The sequence below is a fragment of the Monosiga brevicollis genome, genomic scaffold (genome assembly GCF_000002865.3).
Source record: "Monosiga brevicollis MX1 MONBRscaffold_4 genomic scaffold, whole genome shotgun sequence".
In the NCBI taxonomy this organism is placed as follows: Eukaryota; class Choanoflagellata; order Craspedida; family Salpingoecidae; genus Monosiga; species Monosiga brevicollis.
Genome location: NW_001865041.1, coordinates 1054508 through 1082079, shown reverse-complemented (window position 1 = coordinate 1082079; position 27572 = coordinate 1054508). Strand labels below are relative to the sequence as shown.

Below are 27572 nucleotides of genomic sequence, written 5' to 3'. Positions count from 1 at the left end.
TTTTTTGAGTGTGAGATGTAATAGAAAAAGTTCACTTGACCCCTTTTGCTTTGTAGCATGCCCTTGTGCCGAGGCAAAATCGACTCGTCCACTATATCGTCTCTCATTGCGCACTTTAAAAGAGAAAGAGATGAGAAGGAATTGCACAGAGTTGCGTTCCCGACATCCATTTTTGACATCAGCTTCCTTGAGCTGGAACACAGTCATGGTTCACGGCTGGAGAGCTCAGCCAGATTCCACGCACATCACACAGGTTGATACCAAGGCAACACACGCTCCAGTTTCAGTTGGCCCCGTCTGTCGATCCGGTCGGAGCGTTAAGTAAACGTGTACCAATTAGGTACTGATCGTCTCGGACAATCTTACTGACCTGCAAGTCCGAGCAATGTCACCGTGAGAGAGTCAGCGAGTCGGCGAGTCAGCGACTCAGAGAGAGGCCGGGAAGGACGGAGGGATGGAAAAGAATGGGAGAAGCACCACCTACCCCAGCCAGCTTTCTTTGCACAGCCTGTGCCACCAGGGCCGCAACAGCTGCACACACCATCGTGGGGTAAAGATAGTAAAACCCATACCAGATCTGCACACACAAACATCAAGCAGGTGCAGTTAGTAGAGAAGGTACAAAAGTAATGAAATAATCCGCCTCTCCCATGGAGTTGAGTTCTGAAAGGCGGGCAGCTGGTTCGGTCGTACTTGACGATCATTCAGAGGCAACAGCGCGGGCAAGATGCCAAACACAATCGGAATTGGGCTCAACAAAAAGAATAGCAGCGAGCCGATCAAAGGCAGTACCACTACATCCGCGGACAAAAGTCGATGATGCAGTGAAGGCACGAGCAATGACGGGCGACAGCAAAGGTGATGTTAAAAGCGAGGTAGCTCAGATAGTGCGTAAAACCACAGCAGCAGCACCGCACCTGCACAGGCAGCCGTCAGACTGAAACCAGCAAGGCCAGCCTGCCATTGACGATCGATCTCAATTTTGATGCGGAGGGCTGGACCTGTGTACAGTCATCGACGAGATTGGTGAGTGACCATGCCCTGCTATCATGCCAAGCGCAAGCTTCTCCTCAACAGGGATGTCCCGACCAACCCACCATCGGTAAGAAGGCGCAAAATACAGTTGAGCGCCATGACACCGAGCGCCCAGCTCTGCCACAGCGAAATCATTGGTGTGGTATGATCGACAAGAGAGATTGGAACAAATATAGCCAGCTCCAGTGAAACACCCATGATGATCGGTAGGATACCAAAGGTCAACGTGCTAAAGATTGCCAACTGCAAAATAGCATTGGTCAGGCAGAAAATGCTGAGCTGAGGCACGACTATCTGAGTCAGGACATGGGTCAAGGTGCACACGTACCTTGAGAGCCAGCAAAACTGCTCGCGCAAACTTTGTCAATATCACTCGAAGTCGTTCTTGTCGCGCTTGAGTCACACACAATTTGCCCAAAAATCCCGCGCCGTATAGTACGAGCAACGATACTCCCAAGGTAAAATACTCGTGCACCTGCAAACGCGCATTCAAACAGTTCAGTCCATGGTCGGAATGAAGCAGAGACACAAACACAAAGCAAAATCGCAAACCACCCAAAACACGATCAACAACGACAAACAGTTTCCAGGTGAGGGTGGCGAAGAAGGCGCGTCGCAGCAAAAGGCAGTCGAGTCAAGTGCAGGCGAGATAAGGAGGTGCGAAGAGATGCCAATTACCCACCACGGTGGCACCGCACAGCTTCAACAGCGGGCGACCGGCCAGGGCCGGAAGCACGAAAAAGATAGCGGCCAGCAATGACAGCGTGACAAGACCCATGAAGACCAGCACGGTCAAGCGCGGATAGAAAAGCGGAATGTCACGCGCCAGAGGTCGGTCCTGGTCTTCGCCCGCCTCGCCGTTTTGAGAATGATCCACCTCGGCCTCCACGTCAGGAAGCACGTCGTTCTGAGGGACCGCTGCTGCACCACCAGCGGCGATGAAGCGCCTCTCATCACCGTCAGCCCCCTCCTGCTCGTCATTCTCAACCCCATTGTCCACAGCAGCATCAGGCCCGACAGGCTCGGTGGGGGGTGGTAGCATGTAGTCGTAAAGGCCCACCCAATGACTGCAAAAAGTGAACCAGGTCCGCAACAAACGTTGCACGCCCTGCGTCAGATCAAGTTGCTCCTGGTGTGGTCGGAATCACAGCAAATGCAACGCAAGGGCGAGGAAAAAGACGTCAGCGCACCATCGGTACCCAGGCACGAATGCAAGCAAAAAAACGGAGGTCAGCGTACGCACCCAGACCAGGGGAATAGTCATGTTAGCCAGTACAAACTCGAGCGGGTGTCGGATGAGTAGGTTCCAGGGCAGCGTCGAGGGCAACAGCCAGCTGGCCATGCGACTGCCCAGATGGAAGATGAAGTAGGCGATGGTGTTCATCAGAACAAGGACCACCAGGAAGCGGACCAGATAGGCCACGAGAGGCGTCTTGACAATATACTTGATGGGGTGAAAGGCTGGATCATACGGGTCACGAAAGAACCACAGGGTGCCCTTGCGAAGAATGAGACGCATCTGGCCAATTAAGGAGGTGATCATGTGAAGATACAGGATTCCAGGCAGCCAATGCATCAGCGCGCTGGTCCAAAAGGAGTGTTCGGCAAAAGCCAAGCGTTTCTCAAGCGTCACGCCTTGCAAATTCAAGGCACAGATATCAATCCACCACCCCGTGAGGCAGGGCATGAGCACGATTTCCGCAAGCATGGCAAGCACTGTCTTGAAAAAAGTGCCTCCAAAGCTCAGGAATGAGGACAGTACCCGGCGAAAGTACGGCTCCGCCGCAGTGAGGCTGAAAAAAGTAACCACACTGAGCATCAGAACATAACCAGCCGCAACTTCGGTCGCGAGTTGTAAGGAGCTAGACCAAGCCGATGGGAGCTCGAGGCCCACGAGCGAGAAGATGATGCTGCCAATCATGCTTGGAGCAAGCACGAAAAAGCCCCAATTGCCGCACACCAGCACAAATGCCCAGATCCAGGCTTCGAGGAGGCGATTGTATGGACCATGAAGCCCGAGGAGGACGTCGAGTCCTGCTTCCGGAGCCGCTTCCATGTTCTCGCCCAAGGCACGGGCCATCGCTTCGTCCCCTTCAATCTGTGCTTGACGGACCGCGTCGTCTGGGTTCTCGATGGCATCATTGGGGTCCGCATTGACGTTGTCGCCAGCACCATCGTTTGCATTGGCAGCCGGTACTTGCAGAGCCTCTGGCCGAAGGCGCACTGGCTCGTCATCCTCCTCTTCTTCGGCACGCTCCCATTCCCAGTTGTTCTCTTCTGCGTCTTCACCTGTCGAAAAAATGTTGGAGCAAAGGGTACACGCACGGTCCAGCAGATGGAAAATTGTGCATGAGCTGAATGCGCAAGCATACAAGGTAGCTGACCAAATCAAGTCAGAGCTGTGCACAAGAGGAACATGCCTTCGAAAATGGCGGCCAGAACTTCGTCGTCTTCATCCTCGCTTTCCGCTAGGGGGTCACTAGGAGGCAGCTCGGCGGGATTGAAAGGCTACCCCAGCAGAGACGACCAAGGAGGCGGAAGAAAGCGGTGGGTCGAGTGAGGTCAGGCTGGATGAGTTGTCGCTCGATTCTCAACATGGCTAAATAGTATGGGCCACTTGAAAGGTATTCGAAACGGAGGGAGGGGGAGAGAGAGAAAAAGCATCCATTGGCGACCCAAACGTACATCTGGAATGGGTAAGTTGTGAATAACAATAAAGTCCCGCAATGATACAATGGTGATGGCGAGACCAAAAATTGAACCGCAGCCCAGCGCGCCATAGAGCCATTCCCAAAAGAAGAAGCTGCGCGGCCATGCGAAGGGGCAACCCCGTGAGATCTAAGAATGAGCTAATTGCAGGGCCCAGTGCAAGTCGGAGAAGAGACAGGGCAGCATCGTTTGCGCTCTCTTTTCGTACGTGGGGTCGGACAGCTGGTCAGCAGCAAAGGTCCAAGTATGAACAAAGCAGAGACACCACACAAAGCGCGTGGCCAGGGGCAAAACTGCACGGCAGCACGAGCGAGCGGCAGCCACCGAGTCATCAACGCGTGAGCCCGGAGCTTGCAAGCTGAAAGCGGGTGCTTCAGGCAGGCGCCTGAACGATAGCAGAGAGAAGACATACAGAGCCAAGCTACAAGGGCGACAGCCAAGCGGACGACCAAGGCCAAGCTGCCTGCGCCGCGCTTGGCAAAGGTGCGCACAATATCAAGGAGGCGCAGGCGTGCAGGCATATTGGGGTCATAGACGCTCTCAAAGCGATACTCTTGCCCGCACAACTCGCAGCGTCTGTGAGAAGGGCGCCGGTATGAGAGGGTGCAAACGAACAAGCCTGAGTGAGCACCGAGAATGCTTGAGCATGGATACATCCCATGGCGAACATCACGGCCAAGCGGGCCAAAGGCAAAACGCACGGATTGCCGCTGTGTTGCAACCATTGCTGCAGACAGTCCTGATGAACATAGCGGATGGAGCCCGTGCATTTGCATGGAAAGAAGAGTGGATTGCCAGGGCTGCCATGGTCATGGCATAGACGACAGATATCTGTTCAAAGCCACGGATATGAGAGCGTGAGTCGAGACTCGATGGGATGCAGGGAGCCTTCACGGAGCGTTGGGTGGGCAAGCTGCACATGGGCCTCACCGTCTGATGCTGACGCCATACTTGTCAGTATTTGGCGGTGTTCAGCTGCTGTTTGCTCGTCTCTTGTCCATAAAAGTGCCGTGATTAGCCGCCGTAGCGGCCAGTTGAAAGGACACGGGGCTGATTGCGTGAGGTTAGGGTCAGGCACGGTGCGCAAGCGCTCGGCCGGTGTGTCAAACTTGCAAGGTTTCCTGTAGCCGGCTTGGTCTGCAGTTGTTCGCCTGTCCACTGTCCAGTGGGTTCTGGAATATGCTCCACAAGCCCTACCTTGACCGTCGGCTGACGCCAAGTCAAATAGAGAGAGTCAGAGGTCGTCGCTCACCGGTCCTCAAAATGCGGAGAAATGAATTATTGAATGATCATCACGTCAGAAAAAAAAAAAAAAAAAAAAAAAAAAAGAAAAAAAAAAAAAAGAAAAAAAAAAAGCTCGAAACGACAAAAGCACAAACAGCAAAAGCACGCATTTCTCATCGTCACGGACTGGGTCTGCATGGCTGGCTGAACGTGACGCTTATGACCGGTGCTGCAGTTGGCTAGACTGTGTTTTGGCCTCGCACACAGCGGTTGGCTGTGGCTAGGTGGATGGTGGCTCAGTAGGCGCTCCTGAGGATGTGGCCGGTCTGGTCACGCTCCGTCGAAGCTTTGTCGTGGATGGGATTGACGCCTGACGATCGGCCCGGGGACCCTAGCCGTGGAGGTGAACATCAACCGCTGGCCATAGGAAAGGTGGTACTCAACTCGATCAGTCGTTCAGGTCTTGCCGAGTCTGTGTCCAACCTCTGGGCCACCAGCACATCTCGTGCGCGCCGAGTCATTCTCCTCGGCTCCTCGGATGACGCAATCGCACTACGGAGCGAAACACCGGGCATGCTTGAAGGCTGGCTCGGGACCATGCTGTACGGCCTCGTGCTTGCAGGGGGCAGTGCCGCCGTAGGCGTTGCTTCAGACCGCGCACCTCGACTGCTGCGAATTGGCCTGGTTGTTTGCCCTTGGGTCTGGCAGTGGATGTCCCAGCATACTGTGGTGGCTTGGCCCTGGCTGCTACTGACCTCGTTGACTTATATTCTCGGTAACCGCTGTCGTCCCTTTGGACTCACTGGTGGCATCGCGGCAGGCAAAGTGAGTGATTTCATGCGGCAGTGTGTGTAGTGGGAAGCCTTTGTACCGCCCCAACTCACGCCACCCTTGCGCCTGCTCACGGCACATCAAAACTTTGCGCGCCCTTGCGCCGAACCAGTCGACCATATCCCAGCTATTTCGCGCACACGGAGCCGTTATTATCGACGCCGACGACATTGCGCGTGGTGTACTGGAACCTGGAACTTGGGGCTATAAGCGGCTGCGGGCCAGTTTGTCTCGTGGCACGACACCGCTCTGGCCGCAAGTGTGTCAGGCAGATGGGCGCGTGGATCGCCAAGCCTTGCGCGAAGCCATTTTTGCGACTCCTGCTGTGCGGCGTGTCGTCAATCAAGCTACGCATCTGCCCGTGTTTGTCGAGTTGCTACGTCAGCTCATTCTTGCACGGCTATGGTACTGGCGCTCCTTCGTGGTGCTGGACGCACCCTTGTTGCTGGAAAGTGGCCTGGATCGGTTGTGCCACACCGTGGTTTTGGTGACAGCACCCGAGCGCACCCGCATTGAACGCGTTATGCGACGTGACAGCGTTACGGAGACGCAAGCCAAAGCCACCATCGCCGTTCAAATGGTGCCCGCAGAGCAAATAAAGCGGGCACAGGTTGTATTCGAGAACAGCGGAACTCAAACGGAGCTGCGCAATCGCGTCGATGCATGGCTACAGCAACAAGGCCTCTAGATTTCTTACTCAAGAAGTCCTTCACATGGTTCGTTTGCGCATGCTTGAATTCAATTCAAAAACGTGGGAGAGCGTCCCAGATATCAATAATGTGTCCACACGTACGCCCGGCCCAGCCGGACAATGCACCTTTGCACCCACGAAGAGATAAAAAGGTTGACACAACAAAGGACCTTCTCACATACGCTCGTAGGTCACTTTGAACCCGCAATCAGCACACGTTTTGGTCCACTGATCCTCTTCCTCATCATAGACCTACAGCACAGCACACCGACCTAAGAGGGGCAGGGGCGGGGGGAAAAAGCACCGAGAACAAGGCAACCAGGTACACCATGGCCGCACCTCGTCCTCAGGGTTGAATGTGTGCTCGTGTACTACCCGCTGTGCCAGCCACTCGCTGGTCAAAGTTTCCTTGCGGAGCTTCTTCAAGCGCTCTTCACGTCGACGGTCTTGGTGCCCTTGCTGTACCGCTGCCCGTCGGTCATGCTCTGCTTGCAGGCCAAACTCATCCTCGTAGCGAGCGTAGGAGCGCTCTTGAACCTGAGGGCATGGGCGGCGTCCAACAAGTCACAGAAACATCTCAGGCCTGACCAGACTCGGTAACTTGAAAAAGGTTGCAACAAACCTGACTCAGAAGAAAGAGTTTCATCTTGTTGTAAGTATCATTATTAGGATTGTCCCGCTCGATGAAGCGTAGGCTGCTTTGCCCACCTGATAACTCACTATCTCTCAGCAGGTATTCCTACGCAGCTCGTCAGCATTCACAACAGGTGAGCCGCCACCGATAGCACGAATGCTTGCAGAGCCCACAACAACAACAACAACAACAACAACAACAACAACAACAACAACAACAACAGAAAAAAAAAGCACAAACATACTTTTGAAGCCGTGGTCTTGGTGACAAGGCGGTACTTGCCCGCCTTGTACACGTCGCGGCAAGCGTTGCAAGCCACAACTCCAAAGTGCTTGACCAGGAACGATTCGGTAAACTCCTGGCCGCAATCAATGCAGGCTGGGCCACGTGGGTAGCTTGGCATGGTTTCGGCCCCTGTCCAGCACACCAGTCATCTGAGGGTCTTGGTAGACAAATGAGCTCGCGAATATGGGTCACAACCGACCTGGGGTGTGTTCATGCCTCTTGGCTCGCTTGGGGTTGACATCTACGGGCTCGTTGGGAGGTTCTTCCAGTAGAAAGCCAGCCTGGGTGTCACGAAAGAAGCCCGTGGATCGCCGCACGACTGGCGTTGAGGACGCTGCGTCCGAACGTGTGAGATGGTGCAGTGTCTGGTAAACGGGCATTACGGGTACGGCACAGCGGCTAATCATCGCTCAGTCATCTCCAACCTGTCTTGGAAGCATTGGCTGCCTCGCTCGAGATGGAATGACGTTCGACAAGAACGGCCGATGGCAGCTGAGGACCGCTGTGTTCGCCATGTTCCCGTGTCTGCTGGCGCGTCGCCCGTCGTGCCAGGGCCTGGCAAAGAGTAAGAAGGCTGTGAGGTCCCGGGTCGCAACTGTTGGGTTGACTGATGCAGCAAAAGTCAAATGTGCTTCGTACCTCGGCCCGTTTGGCAGCAATGCGCGCCTTGACCTCAGGCGCCACCGTCGCCATGTTATTATGCTTGTTATGAATGCTGTGCAGACAAGCCTTCAGCCTCGTTTGTGTCTGACTTGCAGCGCCGAAGAGATGCAGGTCTTCTCAACGCCACACCAACCAGCGATGCACAGCCGCAGTCCAACGGTAAAGAGGGCAGGTGTTGCACCCCCACCTAGGCAGAAAAAATAAAATAAAAAGTAAAAAATGACACCAATGCCTTGACGCCTCCTCGTCAAAGAGCTCCATCATGCGGTTTCCGTCCGCGCTCATACTGCTTGTGACAGTTTGTCTGACAAGGCACGCTGATAATCATCTAACACACACACACGACAAGACAAGAACACGTCGTCGTTGTGTGCGAACTGGCAGCCTCTGACCGCGGAGGGATCGTCATGAGGCTGGTTGGGGTCCTTGGGGCCTGGCTGGCAATGCTGCACGGTTTGGCAGCAGGGGCCGGGGTTGAGAGTCGGGATGCAGATGTACTTCGAATTGGGTTTGGATCCTGCGCCAACCAGCGCAAACCCAATCCGATGTGGCGAGTAATGCGAGAAGCTGCCCCAGATCTCATGGTGCTGCTCGGTGACAACGTGTACGCGGACAGTGTCATTGTGCCCCCGCTACGCACCCCAGCTACGGTCGAAGCCCTCGAGCAAAGTTATGCGCAGCTACTCTCTCTTCCCGACTTTCAAGCACTCCGCGCCGACACACCACTCCTGGCCGTCTTTGATGACCATGACTATGGCAAAAACGACGGCGACGAAAGCTGGGAGCTGCGCACCACGGCCCAACGTTTACTTCAGGATACCTTCGATCAAGTAGGTCGCTTAATAAAGGGTGGCTGGTCGACCAGCCACCCGACTATGACGGCTTTTTTGACCCTTTGTGAATGTCGGGCACGCCCATCTGCGTTCTGTCCACGAACATGCTCACACATGGGCCACTGGCAACCATTCTCAGGATCCGCGTTTAGGAATTGCCAGTCGGCGGCAACAGAGTGCCATGTACACCGTGTGGCGCCACCAATGGCATGGCCTTCGTGTGCGCATCATCTTGCTCGACAATCGGTAGGCCCGTGAAAGCGGTCATGTCGACTTGAGCCTGCGCTATCGTGTTTCATCGCCGCGTGCACGGAAATGTAGTCTCATCTGCTCGGCTGCGTCTTAGGTCGCACAAGTCGAGGCAGCCGCGATTCTACGTCTCGGAGCATCATGCTCAGGATATGCTGGGCCCCGAGCAGTGGAGCTGGCTTGAGTCGGAGCTGCGTACGCAGAGCGCAGACCTCACCATCATCGGTTCGGGGCTACAATTCGTTGCACAAGATAAGGTGGCGGGCGAGCAATGGGGGCGCTTTCCGGCTAGTCGCGCCAAATTATTGGCACTTCTGGCAACCACCAACACCGCCAATGTGGTCTTCCTGTCAGGAGATGTGCACCTTGCCGAGGTGTCCCATGCGCATTGTGCATTTGCTTCGGGCACGCTGGTAGATGCCACTTCCTCGGGAATGACCCACAGTTGGGGCGGCCCTCGTGAAGCCGTGCTGCGCTGGATGGCCGATGCCCAAGAGCGCGTGGGGCCTGCCATCACGCAGCTCAACATCGGCTTGTTGGAATTGCAGTGTAATGACCCCGCCTCGGTGGCACGTGGCAAGCACAATCAGACGTGTCACTCCCCCGTCTTACACATTAATGTCATGGGAGCTGAGGGCGCACGCTTGATACACCGACGCTATGAGGTAGCCGAGCTGTATCGGCCAGCAGCTATTTTGAGCACAGAGCTTCGACAAGCTTTAGAGACTTGTGCTAGCAGTGACCCGCGCCATGGCCTCGACCCAGCCTGCAAACGTGTGTCCCAGGCATGCAGCCCTCGTCTCACGGACATGCGCGTGCTCTCGGGAACATTTCGATTGTGCAGCGCCCTCGGGCTCATGGTCTTCCTGCTCATGTTTATTGTGGGGTGGCCATGCCGTGCTCTCGTCTTGCGTCGGTCACGCTACCTTCGATGGGAGGTGCCGCTCTATCTCTTCCTCTTGGCGTACTTTGTACGGCTCCTCCTCAACCGTTAATCATGTGAGGTGGTCAAGATACCACCACTTCCCACGAGCGGAGTGTTTGTAGAATATTTGATTTTAGCAATTTGAGTGTTAGCAAGTTTTTCAGGCATTCTCAGTGCTGGAATATGCAACAAAGCGAAACAAACGTCATCAAAGAGGATGCGAGTGGGGGAGTGGGAGAGTGGGGAAGAAATTAACTGGGTTGGAAGAGCTCCACTGTTCAACAGTACGTTTGTACTTGCAGACGGGATTCACTCGATGAACATGCTCCCCATTTGCCAGCCCTGTGCGGCCACAAACTGGCATTGGCCATCATTGGCATAGAGCTGCACGTGGTGAGACTGATCCAATGTGGGATACACTCGACGCGTCAACACGGCCAAGTTGTTGGCATAAGCTTCGACCACCGAGTTGTCCACCATGACACGCTGCAACGTTGCGCAAAAAGTTACAACATAAGTTGATTCGCGCCACTTTGCGTGCCAACCACCTCAAATGTGTGGGTGTCTTTGAAAGAGGGCCGAGAGGCAAAGAGGGGACGGAAAAAGCCTACCAGAGCAACCAAATCCACATCTTCTGGGGCGCCATCCATCAATGCGCCGGCCTCGCGCGACTTGACATGCCCATCCGTGCTGTTGGCGGCGCAGGGCAGGGCAGGGCAGGACGGCATGGGGAGGGCCAGGTTATTTGGGTTTTTAGCAATTGTTGTTAGCATGGCAAGGTACGACATGCATGCACAGTCGCAGTCTGAAACATCTGAAACACGTACGCATTCAGGCTGGAATTGTGTGTGTCCACATAAAGCGCGCGATAACGCAGGGCACGCGATTCAATGCCGGATGTACAGGCGTCGTTGGGCACAGCGGCCGGAACAGTGCTTTTCAAGCAGCAAGAGGCTGATCACATGAAAGCCAGTTAGTTTGATACCCACACTCCCATCGGTGCACACATTCACAAAGGTAAGCTGGCGGAACGCAGCGGGGACAACCGACCATGAAGAGGGGGTCGGACAACGTAGGTCCAGGCCATGCACTGCTCATCGGCATCACAGACTTGTTCGCACTCGTGCGGATCGGTATAGTTGACGTTGGTCACGCTGCAAACGGCCGAAAGTGTAGACCAATATGAGAACTGGTTCGAGAGCTTGGCCACAAACATGGCAACGTTACTCATACTTGTAGTCACCACCAGGCAAATCCATTTTTTCAGTATAAGGTCCAACGCTTTCATGACCGTAGCCGACGCCAACCAGCGTCTGCTCTTGTCCATCAAGGCTGTCAAGCACGGAAACTCCGCAATCAGTCGAGCCTATCGGCACGGACGGAATTAGTCTGTGCTTGAGTACCCGGGAGTACCAAGCACGACACATCGACAACACCGTTCGGCAAGGCCACACCAGAAATGTTGATGAGAAAGAAGAGATCCAGCTGTGTGCCAGTGATGTTAAGGGTGACTGTTTGTCCAGCTTGCAGAGTCACCGACGTTTGCACCAACGGTGCATCCGAAGTGCGGAGGGCCTAGACCCAAAATGTGGAGACGGCGTGTGTAAGACATTGCCCGTACACACACACACACACACACACACACACACACACACACACACACAGCGGAAGCGGTAATGCACACACATGGGAATAAAGGCAGGTAATGGGAGAAATTCGGTTTCATGCATACCTTGAGCTCTTCAATGGGCTCGTAAGTGAGTCGTGTGCGATCCTGCGTCAAACCAATGGTTCGTGGTGCCGACTGAATGGAGGCCCATCCTGTGGGTTGGCCATAAGCCGAACACGTGTGAGCCATCTCATCTCGGGGGGAAAAAATGAGTTCATCCCTACGGACATGTGGACCACAATTGTGAAACAGACCATATGGGGCACCGTGCGCGTCGACGGTTCGCTCCTCAGCCACCCAGCCAAAGAGAATTTGACGCTCGTTAACTGGGTCATAGAAGCGCTTTGAGGCATAAAAGCGACCGTCTGCAGAAAACACAACGATAAAATCAGATTGGACGGATGCATACGTAGAGCCATAAACCAAGATAGCCGACGCACAATCATAGAGCATGGTGTCATTGCCCATGTCAGGCGTTTGGCGTACAAACGTCATGTTGTTGGCGTCATCGTAGGTGCCGAGAACCCAATAGTCTCGCCCCTTGGTTGAGGCCTTGAGGCAGTACACATCCGAGCCTTTGTTCGGCACCGCAAAAAAGTCTGGACACTATGACATGTAGGCACCCATCGACAGATTCATGATATACCACGGGAGTCGGGTAGTCGCGTGAGCCTGTGTCAGCAACAGAGAGCAAGGAGCTACACTGGGGAGCCCAAGACCGTCCCCCGGCCCCCCCTTGGACGTGGGTAGGAACGTGAAGAATTTGACCCATGTCCCTCACCTCCCATTGCTCGCTGTTGTCATCGCTGTTCATGTAGTGGTTTTGCTCCCAGTTGATAAAGTCTGTGCTGCTAAAGATGATGGCACCGCTCGTAGTGCCATATACCATGCGCCAGAACTTGCCGTCAGCACTACAAGTGAGATTGACCGACACCCCGGAATGAGTGGCATGGCAAGTCAAGTTAGCAGGACTATCGCAGCTCTTGTTGTGCGCTGACCTGCGCCAGGCCGTCGTGTCATCGCGACCATCGGGTGCGGTCGAGTTGCGACTGTCAATGACGGGGTTGCCCTGTGGTCTCGGAGAGTCAGGCGCGCACATGAGCATCCAGAGAGGACCCATCGATCAGACCACAGCTGTTGATGTTGAGACAGGGAAAGCAAAAGCATTCGCATTGCCTTTGGTACTATACGCACCGAGTACTTGGTCCACTTGATGAGTTCAGGATCAGAACGATTGGCAGGGAAGGCCAGACATTGCATGTCATTGGTGGACACAGAGTAGGCCAGAACAGGGGTGCGCGCGGGATCGTCCATAATGGTGGCTGAGCCAGAAAAGACACCCCCTTGATCATACCATTCATCCGTGTCAAGGGCCATGGGCAGCATCTTCCAGTAGACCAGGTCATCCGAAACAGCATCTGCACACGTAGTGGGGGGCAGGGGGCGGCGATGCGCGATATAACAATTGTGATGCTCTGACCGATGGGGCGCGCAAAGACATGGCTCAATGTTGCATGGGAAAGAACAGAGAAGCAAAGGACACCCCAAGCCAAGGAAAACAAAGTGACGAACGGCCCCAAGTGCGTGGTGTCTTGTACTGAAAAAAGAGATGATACTTGTTGTGGATTGGGTCGTAAAAGGGACCTGCGGCAGACATGATTATCAGTGGCATGCGCCGCACAAGCCACTACTGCAGCACTGCAACTGCAACGTGAAGTCAGGTTTGCACTGTTCGGAAGCCCTGACCGTTGGGATCGTTCATCCAGTCATCCGTGACCATGTGAAAAACAGGTCGATGCCGATCTGCTACGGCTCCAGCCAGCAGCGCGAGAAGGGCGCATGCCCACAAGAGTTGAACTCGCAACATTGGGCCGAGTTTACAAGAGTCTGAGAAAAAGGTCAAAGGACCATGCCACCATCCAAGAATATGATATAAGCACAGCCAAGAGCCACGAATCAAACAGGCCTGCCACCCGAGCAAGAAGCCACCGGTAGCCTGTCCAGCCAGGCAAGCAAAACCAGCAAAAGAGCCAGACCCCACGACCGACCAAAGCAGCCAGCCCAGCCAACCTGCAAGGAAATGCAAAACGCGTAGCTCGCTGGTTTGAAGAAGAAGGGAAGGGAGAGAATAAAATATGACAATGTTTACAACACTTGTTGTGAGCGAAATGGCTTGACAACAACTGAAGCCAGCATTTGTGTTTTTCCTCCTTTGACCGCCTTGGTGTTGGGATCGAGAACCGTTTTGGCAGCGCGTATGGGAGGCGCAGGCTTGGGCCAGTTGTGATTTGAAAGCAGCGAGGGCCACTTTGCTTTGCTTGCTTGTTGCATCGAGGGACCTTCTTGGAGTGAGCTGAAGCCTTGGCCTCTTGGGTGAGGCAAGAATTGCCATGGCGGACGTCAGCGAACCTGGACCGGAGGATTCGGCTTCGCCGTTGCAGGGTGAGCCGTCTGAACCGCTGCCGGAGGTGGCAGTCACGGATGCTAATGAGCCGATAGAGGAAGGCACTGGCGATGCCAACGGCGGCCATGCAGTCGGTGCTGACGTGCCAGATAGCGGAGAAATAAGCGCTCTCAACGTTGACACCGATACAGATGCAGCCGCAGATGCAGGCATGAATGACAGCGACGAAGCGGGCGACCACCCCAACGTCAATGCCGGTGTAAATGATGATGCCGACGTGGACGTTGATGCGAATATGGATGGGGATGTCGATGAGGATGTCGATGTCAATGACGCTGCCGATGCCGATGCTGATGACGCTGCCGGTGCTGATGACGCTGCTGATGCCATGGCCGAAGACGCAGCCAACGCAGGTACGCGGACCTTGCCTCAATGTCGCGCTTCCCAGGCGTAGCGGACGAGCCGTTCCACCGGGGGGTTCTCTTTGAAATGGCCTTTGGTCCCGTTACGCGCATATCCTTGCTATATGGTGCATCTCTTTTCCCTGACCCCGCGCTCTTGTCCGACACACGGGCATCGTTCTTAGGCGTATCAATCATGGTTGATGAAGAAGCAAATATGGACGAGGACGGCGAACAAGATGACGATGACGACCTTTCATTTGACCCCTTTCCCAGCCTTTCTAACGATGAATTTGCCACACGACTCGAAGAACTCAGGTCTCATGAGCATGCCCCAAATTCCTGCTGCCAATCGCCTTTGGGCCCAGCCGCAAGCTCATCTCTTTGCGTGCGTGTTTTGACGTTTCTTTCTACAGGTTGCAGCTGCATGAAGTAGATCGAGAAAATTATATTCTCGATCGCGCCTGGGTCAAGGCTGAGGCCGATATGCGCGAAAAGAGCGCCGCTCCCAAAGCTCCTTCGGCCAAGCCGACCGCCACCCGTAATCCCAAACGGCGCTCCCGCATGCGTCCTGCCTCATCCACCACCGAGACGGCCGAGCCGCAGATTCCCGTCTCCCTGACCGATGCACAGCTTGCTGAGTTGGCCCGTCGCGAGGTTGACCAGCTTCAGAGTGAGTACGACGAAGATCATGCCCGCATGGACAAGGCTCTGGCCGACCTGCAGGCCGAGCTTTTCGACTTGCAAGAACAAGTTCGTGAAATTCCTGGTCAGATTGACCTCTTCCAGCACGACGTCGCTGCTACTGCTGCCACGACTGTAAGCCCACCACGCTTTTTTTTTTTTTTCTTTTTTTTTTTGAAATTTGTTTGCCGTGCAAGCGCCATCGCTTCCGTGCGAGATGCATCATCGGTTGCCACATTCTGGGACGCTTGCCTGCAAGTACTCCTCGATGATTGGGTTGACCTACCCTGATTCTTGTTTGCTTGCGTGCAGCGCTCAGGCAAGGTGGAAACGGAAACTTTGCAACGCTTTTACGAAGTTCAGAGTCAGGTTTGTGGCCGATGCCGCGGCTTGCGTATCATGTTTCGCTGTTTCCCAGCCAGGCTTGGTAGTCGCTCATTTTGCCGGACACTTGCGCCCCACGGTCGGGGTGGTCCCCAGGCCCTCGAAACAACCGTGGATAAGTTGCAACTCAAGGCCAATAGCTTGCGACAGCAGCAGCGCCGTGTGGCGGAGCATCTACGGCACAAAGAGGAATACGGCGGCGTCCTACATCAGGTTGACTTTGAGCAACTGCGTATTGAAAACAGCCAGCAGAATACCACTCTGGACACGCGCAGCAAGGAGCTGCTCAACCTCAAGGTGACCCTTTCCAAGACCAACCAAGCTCTCACCAAGCAAAAAGATCATCTCTCTCAGACCGAGCGCGAACTCGCCCAAGTTCAGGCAGAACTCAAGCGACGTGAAACCTTGCGCCAGAAGATAGAGGCTGAGTTTGAGCAGGTGACTGCCCGCAACGCAACGCTTAAAAAAGCCAATGACGAACTAAAGCAAGAGGTTTGTAGCACCCGTGCCTTTGGGTCATGTTTTGGGTCTATCTGCGCGCTCGTCAACGCGAGCGATCCGCCAGCGGTGCTCTGACGAGCACCCTGTCATGCGCGCTTTGGTTGTTGTTGGTTTATGACACCATCCCTCACGCACTTGCTTTGCCATCCCCTCCTTGATCCTCCTTCGCCTGGGCCTTTAGCGTGAGGATTTTAAAGTGCCATCAGTGATGGACTACGTGCAAGAGCAAGCTGCACTGCCGCGTCTGCGCGCCAACGTGCGCACGCTCGAGCGCAAGGTCGAGCTGGCTCAGGTGGGTGCATAGTTCTTGACCACTTGATTTCCAGTGACTTGCTTGATGCTGGTGCTTCAACTTGGTATGCTCATCGTGGCGTCTGCCGGCGCCCGCGACTTTTTAGTTGGAGTTGCGCAGCACCAAACGCACGCTGCGTGGTACACGCACGGGGTTTTAGACATGCAACAGCCGAGATCTTTGAAATACCCCTCGCTTTTGTTTTTTTTTTGTTTTTGTTTTTGTTTTCAAACACCGCCCTTTGTGTCCCCGTCGAGACATGGAAATGATCTTCTTTCTTGCTTGTCTGATTGTTTGGGTGACCGTTCCTTCAAGCCACTATGGAGCATTGGTGTGCTGTATCATTTTCAATTCCAATGCAGCACTCCCGACCACCAGCGCAAATGGACGCGCACAGCTCGCTAGCGCACACCTTTCATGCCCAACGCTCACGTCTAGTTGGAATGCAGGACTGCTCATATCATATTGAGCTTCAGTTATTGAATCATAGCAAATCTAGTCAAGGCACACTCGCCATCACTTCCGAGTTCGCGCTCAGCGCTTCTTGAATTCTACTGCTGCTTCACTTGTGGCTGGGCAACACGGGGGACAGTAGCCCTGAACCGGTCCAAACAGCCTGCAACTCGCCTCGTGACCAGGCCACAGCCAAGAATGCACCATGTACCAGCGGTACCAAGTACAACAGAGCGGGTTGAGCATAAGAAAAGTGCTTGGCTACAAACATGGCCAAGAACAACCCTGCTGTATAAGCCCCGATTGTCACAGCAAAATAGCTGGGTCGCCGCTTTGGAGCTGGCAGGCAGCGGTCCATACGTGCTGCCAATACTGAGCGTCCAACGGTCGAGCAGTCGGGCATGAACCATGAGTTTGGAGGTTTGAATACGCAAGTCAAGAGCAAGAAGCCTACACGTGCGCGGTACTGGACTTCCAGGGACTTACCGATGCAAAGACCAGGGAAGACAATGTCGCCGAGACCCAGCATGGAGAGGTGCTCTGGCTCCGTCCACCCGGGACACACGAGTTTGACTGGTGGGTCCAGGGTTGGAAGCTGTACTTGCCAGCGCGGAGCCAACCGATGGGCAGCTACCTCGACTGGATTCTGAGCCTGCTGCTTGGCCACCGAGACCATTACATTACGCTCAAAGAGCCAAGGTGATACATAGACCCAAAAAACGTCATACACCAGCAAGAGAGCACCCAGCAGGGTGGCGGTGCGTAGATCTTGGAAGCGCAAGGTGCTGAGCATCAAGCCGCACAAGGCATAGCCGATGAGGTCCAAGAGACGCCAATCATTGCTCAGCACCCATACGCCGGTGATGCTTAGTGCCGCAGCTCCAGCAAGCCAAGTCGTGATGCGGTCCTGTATGCAAAGACGAATGCAAGGCAGTAATGAGGCCCGTGAGCAACCAATCAGGCATGAGGCTTGAAGTGCCTTGCTCCACTTCATAGTCCAGGAAGAAATGCTGGCCATGACAGGTTCTTACGCTTCGTACGCGCCCACAGCGCAAGACGCGGTGCAACGTTATGTGCGCCATGGGGTGCAGCAGGGTCGCCAAGGCTGTGGTAGCAAGTACCATGTTGGCGCACATGTAAAGGAGCTCGATGTAGGCAAAGAAGGCATAGAGGGCAAGCAATGAGACAGAGGCAAAGATGGGGAACGTGAGCGCGTGTTGCGATGTGAGGTCCAGCGTCTCTTCATCCTCCTCATCGTCTGATCCGTCATGTTCTATCATTCCGACCGACATGCAAACGCCAACGCCAACGCCCAGTCAAACCCGTTGCAGACCCCCACGCATGTGCACGGGCAGGCAGACACAAGAATGAAACAGCAACAAGCCAACTTCACCTGACCTTTTGCCCGATCGCGTGCCACGGCCGTATATGCCCCCTGCACAATAGCCCCCGTGGCCAGACCGACCAGCACCAAGGTCGCCTCGTCCATCTTCCAAAACGTGAAATGTCTGTGTGTGTGTGTGTGTGTGTGTGTGTGTGTGTGTGTGTGTGTGTGTGTGTGTGTGTGTGTGTGTGTGTGTGTGTGTGTGTGTGTGTGTGTGTGTGTGTGTGTGTGTGTGTGTGGCAGTGAGCTTTAGCAAGCAAGGCTTTGCTGCAAGCGACGAGTGGAGTAACCCTCGGTCCCCAAAGCACCAAGCTTTGAGCTCAAGCCGCATCCCTTGAGCAGCAGGCCACTCCACCACGAACACCAAGATGCACGGCACCCCGGCTCTCAATCACGTGTTCTTTGTGCTCATCTTCAGCACGTTGGCGACTGCTGCCTTTTTCAAAAGCAGCGGTACCTCATTGGTGTATGCCGTAGCTGCCGTGGTCCTGGCCATCAGCTCGCCCGCCTCACCCTGGACTCGTGCCACATACCGTCTTGTGGCCATCTACGCATCCCTGCTCTGCCTGGCACATGGCATCCTGCAGATTGTGTTGGCTGCGCACAAGCCCTTTGCCGCGCATTTCAAAGACACTGCTCTCGAGGAGCAACTCCGTGATGCCGGCCTGATCAGATTCAATGTTGACGCAGCTTCGATCATCCGTTTCGGTCTTCCCGACCTTGCCCTGGCGATCGTCGGCTGGCTCTGCTTCTGGCTCTGGTCCCCGGCAGAGACGCGTCAGCTTACAGCAACCCCAACTCAGGAAAAAGGCATTTATAATGCTTTGCGCCAGCAATGGGTCGGCCCCATCCCTTACATCACGATGCTTGTCGTGTCTCTTTTCACGCCTCCCACCGCTCCTGGCCTTGTGCAGCTGATCGTGTTGGCCGTGTGGTGTCTTCACATGTGCTTTGCTCGGCATCTCTCCGCGCCTTTGCTGGACACATTGCGATCTCTGTCCTTTGGCGTGTCGGCCGTCTATTTTTTGGCCCTCTGTGTTTTGCAATTCCCGGGTCTTGACTTGAGCCAAGAAGTCCGACAAGCCCTTGGCCTGTTCCGGTACTTTACCCTTTCCCATGCCCACGACAATATCCAAGTAACCGTGGTGGCCCACGCTTGGACGCAGTGGCTCTTGCCTGCCGTTCATGTTGGGATTCTCTACGTTGCACCGATCCCGGTGCGCGCAGGGGCTCGTAATACACGGGCGCACCTGCTGGAAGCCGCCGCCGCCGCGTCTGCCGCGGCGCTGGATGACGAGCTTTTGTCCTTTGGTCCAACACCAACCTCAGCCAGAACCATCTCAGCTTGGCTCAAGACGCAAATCGATGCGTTTCGAATTGCGGCCAGCAAAGTAAGAAACCCAGAACCACCGACTCAAGATTGGCTCCGATTTTGTGTCCCATGATCTCACTTGCTTGCCTGCCTGACGCCTGCTCTATCCCTCGATTCAAGTTTTTTTCCTTATACGATTGGATATTCTCTTCGGCCTTGCTCCTATTTTGGGCCTGTCTCTACCCCTCCTGGTTTACAGCTGTCTTCATCGTGGTGGCCTTTGTGACCATCGTCTCCCCACGGTCGGAAGACTTTTGGCATCCGGCACTACCTTTCGTGACACTCTACGCGTTTGCTTTCACGGCAGCGCGCAGCATTGTTCAAATTACTGCTGCCCTCGTCACCGTTTCGGTTCGTTCACGTGGCTATCCCCGGTTGTTTGTCAATCTTGGCGAATCTTCTCTCGTTGCTCACAAGTCTGCTGGATTCGCGCATGCACACCCACAGGTGGCGAAAGAAACGGGTCTGCAGACACTCAATCTTGACCGCGACGCGATGCAACTCGGCGTGAGCGCGCTCATAGCAGCAGCTTTGGCCTGCAATTCTCGACTGGTGGGCCCTTTTGCCGACGCCCACTCCCAGCACTGCCGCCGCTACCGTCATGGCAATCGCCCAGAACAGCGCTATGCCGCTGCCATTCAAAACGCTCATTCGGAAGAGACGCCAACGGACCCCAGCCCCGTACCCGAGGTTGAGCAGCAGGTCAATTCGCCGTCCATGTCTGTGCGTCTCGCCACGTGGTCCAAGCTGCTGTTGCAGCACGTGGGTGCAGGGCTGCGCTTAGCAATTCGCTACTTGTTCGTGGTGACCATTCTCGTCATCTTCTTCGCGGCTCTGGAAGACGTCAACTTGCTGAATTTTCTCTATTTGGTCATTCTGGTCTGCTTCATGGGCTTCCCAGTCATTCGCGAACAGTACTGGGTCATGCTTCCGGCCTACTCAGTCGTGGTCATATTTGTCAGCTACATTTTTGGTTTTGCCTCCGTGCACCGGCACACAAGGCAGGAAATGGCGGACCTGCTTGGTCTAGAGGCGGACATCTTCACTCACACCTGGCTCAGCCTGCGCTTTCACCTGGCCATTCTCTTCGTCTCAGTCCTTCAGTTGCTGACGTATCGTGCAGCCAGCATTGCCCAGTCTACAGCCACCAGACGGCATAGCACCACTTCTCTGGAGACGGACACATCTGATCTCTCCACGCCTCTCCTCCCCTTTGGAGCTCGTGGATCTGAAGATGTTCTCTTTCGCGCCCCATCTCGTGGCTCCGAGCTTCTGCCCGGCGAGGATAGCGCTTTGGACGAGGAAATTAGCGAAGTTGATCCAGAAGCGCCGAGCATCGCACACTCGGGCGTGGACGACGCACTTGCCGCCAGCCAAGCCAGCCAAGGGATCGGCGTCACCAAAAGGACTGCGCCGGGGCCAGCCAGCTCTTCAACCTCCCCAACTTTGCCTGCGCATCGCGCGCGCACGTTTGTTGCTTGGTTGGAAGCGGCCATCTGGTCTTCTTGGCCCTTGGTCTCAGTCTTGACCCTTTTCTGGGTTGGAATTGTTGGGCGCGTCACCGCCATTCGTGTTGGCTTTGTGTTTCTTTTTGGCGTACAGCGTCTGGTTGCACATTCGCGCTCAGAGCGTCTCATGTCTGGTGTTTGGACGCTGTTGCTTCTCTACTCGAGCTGTGTCTTTTTGGCAAAATATGCATATCAGTTTCATGAGTCTCAAAAGCTCTTGCAACGCTGGTGCTCTGATAGCGTCATTAGCGACCTTGGTCTCGAAGTCCATCAATCACAAAGCGCCCTTTTTGCCTTTTTGGTCCCCAGTTGTCTTGTGTTCATCGTGACCGTTTTCCAGCTGCGCTCGCCGTCACGCGCCAGCCTGGCTAGCACGCTCCGACTCTCACATTTTCTGCACCAGCCCACTTGGATCGCCAAGGTTCGCTCATCCTCAAGACTCGGCACTCAGGATCTCACCCGCCCCTTGTCGCTCCCGTCGCCATGCATGCTTGCCACCGCCTCTGAGTCTCGACCGTTGGTCTGCGTAGGCTTGCCTTCTCGTGCTTCGCACGTTGACGTTGCAAATGCACAAGGTTGTCTTGTTGCTACTCTACGCAAGCACAATTCAACCAAAGCCCCAAGGCCTAGATTTGATGACGCTTTTGCTCTTGGCCATCTCGATGGCCCTCTCCGCACAGAATCGTCTCATGGCCTCGCTCAATTTGTTTTGGATTGAAGTGGGTGTCGCGCTTAGCCTGCACCAAGCCACCCAGTCGCGCCGCTCTGGCCGGGGACCATGCCCTCTCATCAATGTCTTCATCGCCTGCCTGCTGACATGCACAGATGGTTATGCTCATCAAGCTCATCTATCAGCTTCCTGCTCTTGCTGATCTCTCAACCGTGCCGGAAGCCAACCTATTGTGGGCTGGCTTGAGCCCGATCAAAGCACACAAACTAGCTGCTTTTGTGCTCGTTCGATGGGAGTCCTTTGCCATCTTCGCTATTGCTCTACATGAGATTTTGCAGCGATATAGACATGTCCTATGGCATCGCGGGAGTGATTGCCTACTGTTGGATACTAAACCAAAAGAAGGGCGCAGTTGGCTAGCCTTCAAGTTTACCCTCAATCATGCCGTCCGCCTGTTCGGCCGTGACGTCTGTCTCATGCTACTGCTTTTGGCAGCCTTGCTCAAGTTGAACGTCGTAGCCGTTCTCAACATGGCTGGATTGACCGTCCTCGCCTTGTCGGAGCGCCCCAAGGCAGTACTTCGCACTCTTCTCACTCTCCAGGCTGTGGCCTTTGTATACCAGTATGGCAGCCAGCTTGGGTTCCCGCCAACATGGGCCTACCCCTGGCAGCGTGGCACTGAGCGTTCTTATGCAGTGCACGTCCTCATGGCGTGGTTGAAAATCCCCGCTCGCGACATGCGCGTGGGCTTGGAGCGAGCTCCACCCGAGTGGTTTTCGGCTGAGGTAGGTCGCTCCGTTTTGCTGTTGCGGTTGGAACATGGGACCATGAGCCAGCGCCTTTTGTTTGTACATGCTCACGCGTCTTGACGGATCACAGGTTCTTTTCATCGACTTTTTCATCATGTTGACTCTCAGCACTTATTTGCGAGTGTTGCGCCAACCTGCACCCCAAGCAGAACCAGCCCTCGCGGCGCAGCACCGCTTCAAAGGCACGCTGCTCTTTGCCACACTGGGGCTCGTCACGTTGTTCAGTCTCCTGGCCGTCATCTCCCGGCGCGACTTGATTTGCCTGGTCTATCTCTGGTTCATCTTGAAGTTTCTGGTGCAGCCCAAGGTGGTGCTGCGCAAATACACAACAGCGCGGCAATACGTGCGGCGCTTTTTGGCCACGACCCTTGGCATCATTTTTTTGCACGTCGTGTGGCCTTTGCTCGGTGTGCTTGTCAGCTGGCGCCACGCCAACAGTGCTTTGATGGACACGCTGCAATTGTTTGGCCTGCGTTACGGGCATGACATTCGCCTACTGGACTGGGACCCACGTATTCCCATGTTTCGCGCTTCCAATGGCTTTGCCTACGAATTTTTGCTGCTCTGTTGGCTTTGGCTGACGTTGCGATTGGTCACGGCGCTTGGGCCTGCCTGGTTTGAGGCCTTTGACGCTCACATCAAAGCTGCGGCGACACGCGCACAGGTTTGTGTCACCTGAATTCTTTTCTGGATTGCATTTTTACCATTGTCGCTTACTCACTGTGGTTGACTGCACCTGGATAACAATGTCAGGCGGCTGGTTCTCAGCTTATGCTGCATATTGTTCATGTCCGGAGCCGAACAATCTCACGAGCCGAGCATGCTCAAAACCTTTTGCGCATGGTTGGCCTCACTCTCCCTCTCTCGCCCCCTCCCTCTCTCTCCTCGCACACACACACACACACCGCTCTTTTGCAACCCTTCTCACATGTTGCTTGATTTTCAGGTGATGCGTCGGCGCAAGTCACTAGGCGTTTCTTTGCAGGACAATTCAATCCCTCAGTGGTTCTCTCAATCGCGTCTCCAGCTGGCTTTGTCCCAAACCCGTTCAAGAGCGGATGGCATTTCTACAGGCTCGAGCGCTGGCGAGGAATCCGTGGTTGATGACTCCCCAGAGCTTGATTTGCTCGAGAACGCTACACCCGAAGCGAACTCAGGCAACGAGGTAGAGGCTTCAACTGAGGGCCTGCGTCAACGTCGGCCTCGGCGCTTATCCCCAGCACATGGCGATGATATCGGATCCCCCGACCTGCCCCCTGAGTCTCTACCCACTGCCACGCCCCCAGAGTCTCTTTCATCAACCCCAACGGCGAATCCAGTGACTGATGACGAAGGGGCGGCGGATCAGGAACAACCAGGATTGGTGACGCGAATCGGACTTGCTGTTCAACAAGCTATAGCCACAACTTTGTACAAAGTTAACAAGCAGACCGACCGCCTTTTTGTGCCGACAAAGCCCACTAGCGCCCACCTAACCGGCCATCCAAAGAGCTCTGACTCACCTGCCGCGACCAGTGACGCTGGAGACAGCGGCTCACTCTGCAGTGACGATACCAGCCCGGAGGCAGACGAGGAGGCGGGTTTGGAAGCCGCTTTGCTTGCCCCGGCCACTGATGTTGAGCACATTGGTCATCAGACACCAAGTGACAAGCAGCGATCCAAAGAAGCATCAGCGGGTGCCGACCAAACAGAGCTGTCTGGCCCGCGTTCACCGGTGCGCTTGTCGCTGGCTCGCGAGGCCTTTCGTTACTTTTTGACGCACACGGAATACCTCGTGTACTTTTTCGTCTTTTTCGATGCCATGTGGACCGCCTCGCTGCTCAGCACTATATCAGCCCTCTTGGTGCTGCTCTGGGCCCTTCCGTCACGACCCATGCCCTCGGGACGTTTCTGGCTCGTGTTTACGTACTACAGTTGTGCGGTGTTTGCTCTACGCTATGTTTTTCAGTTTGAGTTCTGGGGCAAGAGCAACGGACCACCCGAGGCGTTGGATCCATGTCACGATGCCTATTTGCGACCTGGTTGCTTGACATTTCTGCGATTTATAGGCCTGTGGCGGTTGCGCGAGCATGGATTTGTTCATGCCCTTCTCATACACGCTTTGCAGTTGGTCGCGCTGGGTGTGCACAACTTTGCAGCCCAGCTCCTGGGTCTTGACCACATGATGGCATCAACGCTGCGGCTCAATGAAGCTGACCGCGAGCTCTTGCGCGCCGAGAAACACGACGTCGCACTGGAAGAAATCGATGAACGTCTGGCAGAACAGGCCGAGCAACGCCAAGCCAAAAAGAAGCACAAGGAAGCCGGCGGGGTAGTCAATCGCTTTCGGCGCTTCCTGCAACACCTGCAAGACGACTCGATTGTTATTCCTCGCGACTACTATATTCCCTCTTTTTTGATTGAGTTTCTGTCCTTTGCAGTCATCATGTTTGGCTGGAGCGGTTTTCGCAAGGACGAAGGGTTTGCAAGCGCGCAGACCTTGCAGGCTGACCACATACCTGGATCGCAGCTGCTTTTCCTCCTATTCCAATTTCTTTTGATTGTTCTGGACCGCGTCATCTACATTACGCGCTCGTTGACTTACAAGCTCTACTATCACGTGGTCATGGCCATCCTGATACATGCGCTGGTGTTTTTCTGGATTCCTTCAGCGACCTACCGTAGCTTTGGGTCCAACGCCATCCTGATCACACTCTACATTTTGAAAATCATTTACTTCTTTCTCAGTGCCAATCAAATCAAATCGGGCTATCCTGATACAGTGCAGCGCAATGCACTTTTGCAGAATGTCACCTTTGTTGGATGGCTCATCTTTGTCATCTACAAGGCCATTCCATTCCTGTACGAACTGCGCATGCTCTTGGATTGGTCCTGCATTCCCACAACACTGGATTTGAACCATTGGCACAAGATGGAAGACATTGCGGGGCAGCTATATCTGAATCAGTATCAGCTCAAGACCGTGCGTCGGCAAGGCCGCGCTTTGGGTGCCCCGCAGCCTCGGTCCAAAAAGTTTTTGGCGGGGGGCCTGCTGTTTGTGCTTCTTCTCATCGTTGTTTGGTTTCCGTTGCTTCTGATCTCGCTGGTCAACCAAAGCGCTGTCTCCAACTTGCCCACGTCAGTGGACATTAGCCTTGAGATCAATGACTATGAGCCCATCTTTGTGATGGATGCAACCACGCTGCAGCAATCCATCAGCTCGACATCGTACGGCCACCTACTGAACGAGGACACGACCGGCTACGTTCGCACGTTCAGCCCAGAGGATGTGCAGCGCATATTAGTATCACCTCAATCTAAGGCTGTGTGGACCATTTCGCCGAGTTCACGGGAACGGCTCATCTCCGTGCTCAATGACTCGAGCACGGAAATTAGCTTGTACATGCGCTGGGAGTTTACCCGGCCTGAGAAAACTGGGGTGGTGGACACGGTCCAAGGCGAGACGGTGATTAATCTCGGCATGGCAGACGCGCTACAACGACAACTTCGCGATTTGCTGCTCAACCGCACTTCAGAAGTATTCTTGCCGGGTTTGCTCCCCTCTTTCTATCACCTCACATCCAAGGGCACCGCTGATTTCGATACAGCGGCGGGATCACCAGTGGAACGCAACATGAATTGTACCTTGCGCCGCTCCACTGAGGGTTCGGCCGAATGGTTTACATTGACGCAGACCTCTCCTCATATTGTAAGCCGACACCTATGCTGTCACTGTCTTTGTCTCTGTCTCTTTGCCACTGTGTCTGTCTCTGGCTCTCGCTCCTTACCATCATCAGATTTGGCTCGGACTTTTGCCTGTTGTTATCTTTGCCAATTGCTGGTCGGCATTTGTAGTTTTGAAAAAGGTGTCGTTTGAGAACCCGCTTCACTCTCATTTCTCGCAAAATGTGTTTCGCAGGCGGCAGATAGTACCGATTCCGACATTCCTGATGGATCATCATATGCGTACCGGGATTGGCTTGAGTTTGTCACGGTCAACGACCGCGTCATTCCGGACCGATTCAGCTTTGTGACCAGCTATGGCGTTGTAGGCCTTTGTACGTTTTGGCTTTTGGGGATATCCTGTTCCAAACTATTGGTTCAACGGCTCAAACCCAACGCCCAATGCGCAGTGTGCGGAGCCACCTCTCAACGGTGCCTCGCTTTGTTGTTCTGCCCCCATGATGTTCGATAGACGTGTCCGTAGTCTTGGTGATCGGCAAATTCCTGCGCCTCACGGTCGATCAGGTGTCTCACCGCATTATCTACGAGGATATGCCACAGGTACATAGGCTTCTCACATGACGTGCGCGCTGTGTGCTTTCCGTGCACTCGAAAGGCTCACGTAGACGTGGCGGGCTGTATGTGATCTCAACAGGTGACGACGCTACAAAATCTGTGCTCTTCCATCTACACTGCACGCGAGTATGGTGATTTGCGCACGGAGGAGGAGCTATTTGCACTCTTGCTACAGCTATATCGAAGCCCCGATGCTTTGATTGTCTGGACTGAGCGCACACTTCTCGAAGCCACAGGCGGTGCTGTGGAGCCTTGAATGCTCTGCCGTTGCCAAGGCACAGCACACACATTTAGTTCACCCTGAATATATGTTAGGAGACAAACGTTGTAGCTCAGTTGAGTGTTACTGGCCAATTCAGTATTCAAAAATATGTCAATAGGAAAAAGTCCATCCTTGCTTGACCACGACGTACATTGCTTGACTGGCTGAGGCTTGGTACCCGTCAGAGAAACAAAAAACAGCCCATGTCCACAATTGTCTCTTTTTAGAGGGTTTGAGTCGGGTGACAAGCAGACTCAAGCGACCAGCGTGAGGCGCAAAAGGATGGGAAATACACAAGATACATATGATTGTCAATTGCACGGCACGGGAAGGTAGGGCAAGCAGACATTTGCACGCAGTGCAACGCTTTGCAGTTTGGTAAGACAGGACAACGGTACCAGAACTCGCGAGAGGCAGATTGT

The 27572-nt window shown here is 54.6% G+C and overlaps 8 protein-coding genes across 8 annotated transcripts; 4 read left to right on the top strand and 4 right to left on the bottom strand.

Moving 5' to 3' along the window:
* Positions 1 to 283: 283 nt before the first annotated feature.
* Positions 284 to 3850, bottom strand: MONBRDRAFT_23510 (uncharacterized protein; the record flags this gene model as incomplete). The annotated part of the gene is made up of 10 exons (XM_001743641.1): positions 284 to 370; positions 485 to 577; positions 694 to 794; positions 918 to 1001; positions 1098 to 1329; positions 1364 to 1510; positions 1718 to 2102; positions 2226 to 2554; positions 3149 to 3324; positions 3721 to 3850. The coding sequence occupies 10 exons, from the start codon at positions 3848 to 3850 to the stop codon at positions 284 to 286; spliced, it is 1764 nt and encodes a 587-aa protein (XP_001743693.1).
* A 1829-nt stretch (positions 3851 to 5679) lies between these two features.
* MONBRDRAFT_15103 (uncharacterized protein) lies at positions 5680 to 6487 on the top strand (the record flags this gene model as incomplete). Its single annotated transcript, XM_001743889.1, has 2 exons — positions 5680 to 5793; positions 5912 to 6487. The coding sequence occupies 2 exons, from the start codon at positions 5680 to 5682 to the stop codon at positions 6485 to 6487; spliced, it is 690 nt and encodes a 229-aa protein (XP_001743941.1).
* A 177-nt stretch (positions 6488 to 6664) lies between these two features.
* MONBRDRAFT_23509 (uncharacterized protein) lies at positions 6665 to 7816 on the bottom strand (the record flags this gene model as incomplete). Its single annotated transcript, XM_001743640.1, has 5 exons — positions 6665 to 6742; positions 6830 to 7027; positions 7113 to 7229; positions 7369 to 7538; positions 7609 to 7816. The coding sequence occupies 5 exons, from the start codon at positions 7814 to 7816 to the stop codon at positions 6665 to 6667; spliced, it is 771 nt and encodes a 256-aa protein (XP_001743692.1).
* Positions 7817 to 8479: 663 nt separating this feature from the next.
* On the top strand, positions 8480 to 9592 carry MONBRDRAFT_23508 (uncharacterized protein; the record flags this gene model as incomplete). The annotated part of the gene is made up of 4 exons (XM_001743888.1): positions 8480 to 8902; positions 9045 to 9151; positions 9252 to 9528; positions 9572 to 9592. 4 exons carry the CDS (start codon positions 8480 to 8482, stop codon positions 9590 to 9592), a joined length of 828 nt encoding a protein of 275 aa, XP_001743940.1.
* A 1496-nt stretch (positions 9593 to 11088) lies between these two features.
* On the bottom strand, positions 11089 to 13615 carry MONBRDRAFT_6362 (uncharacterized protein; the record flags this gene model as incomplete). Its single annotated transcript, XM_001743639.1, has 7 exons — positions 11089 to 11445; positions 11812 to 12113; positions 12189 to 12354; positions 12530 to 12659; positions 12747 to 12817; positions 12943 to 13166; positions 13495 to 13615. The coding sequence occupies 7 exons, from the start codon at positions 13613 to 13615 to the stop codon at positions 11089 to 11091; spliced, it is 1371 nt and encodes a 456-aa protein (XP_001743691.1).
* Positions 13616 to 14138: 523 nt separating this feature from the next.
* MONBRDRAFT_6361 (uncharacterized protein) lies at positions 14139 to 16414 on the top strand (the record flags this gene model as incomplete). The annotated part of the gene is made up of 5 exons (XM_001743887.1): positions 14139 to 14565; positions 14739 to 14871; positions 14970 to 15372; positions 15550 to 16113; positions 16304 to 16414. Coding segments are annotated over 5 exons (1638 nt in total), but the record flags the coding sequence as incomplete, so codon positions are not given.
* A 604-nt stretch (positions 16415 to 17018) lies between these two features.
* Positions 17019 to 18096, bottom strand: MONBRDRAFT_1476 (uncharacterized protein; the record flags this gene model as incomplete). Its single annotated transcript, XM_001743638.1, has 3 exons — positions 17019 to 17239; positions 17324 to 17774; positions 17908 to 18096. Coding segments are annotated over 3 exons (861 nt in total), but the record flags the coding sequence as incomplete, so codon positions are not given.
* A 7029-nt stretch (positions 18097 to 25125) lies between these two features.
* Positions 25126 to 25836, top strand: MONBRDRAFT_2570 (uncharacterized protein; the record flags this gene model as incomplete). Its single annotated transcript, XM_001743886.1, has 1 exon — positions 25126 to 25836. A coding segment is annotated over one exon (711 nt), but the record flags the coding sequence as incomplete, so codon positions are not given.
* Between the last annotated feature and the right edge of the window lie 1736 nt (positions 25837 to 27572).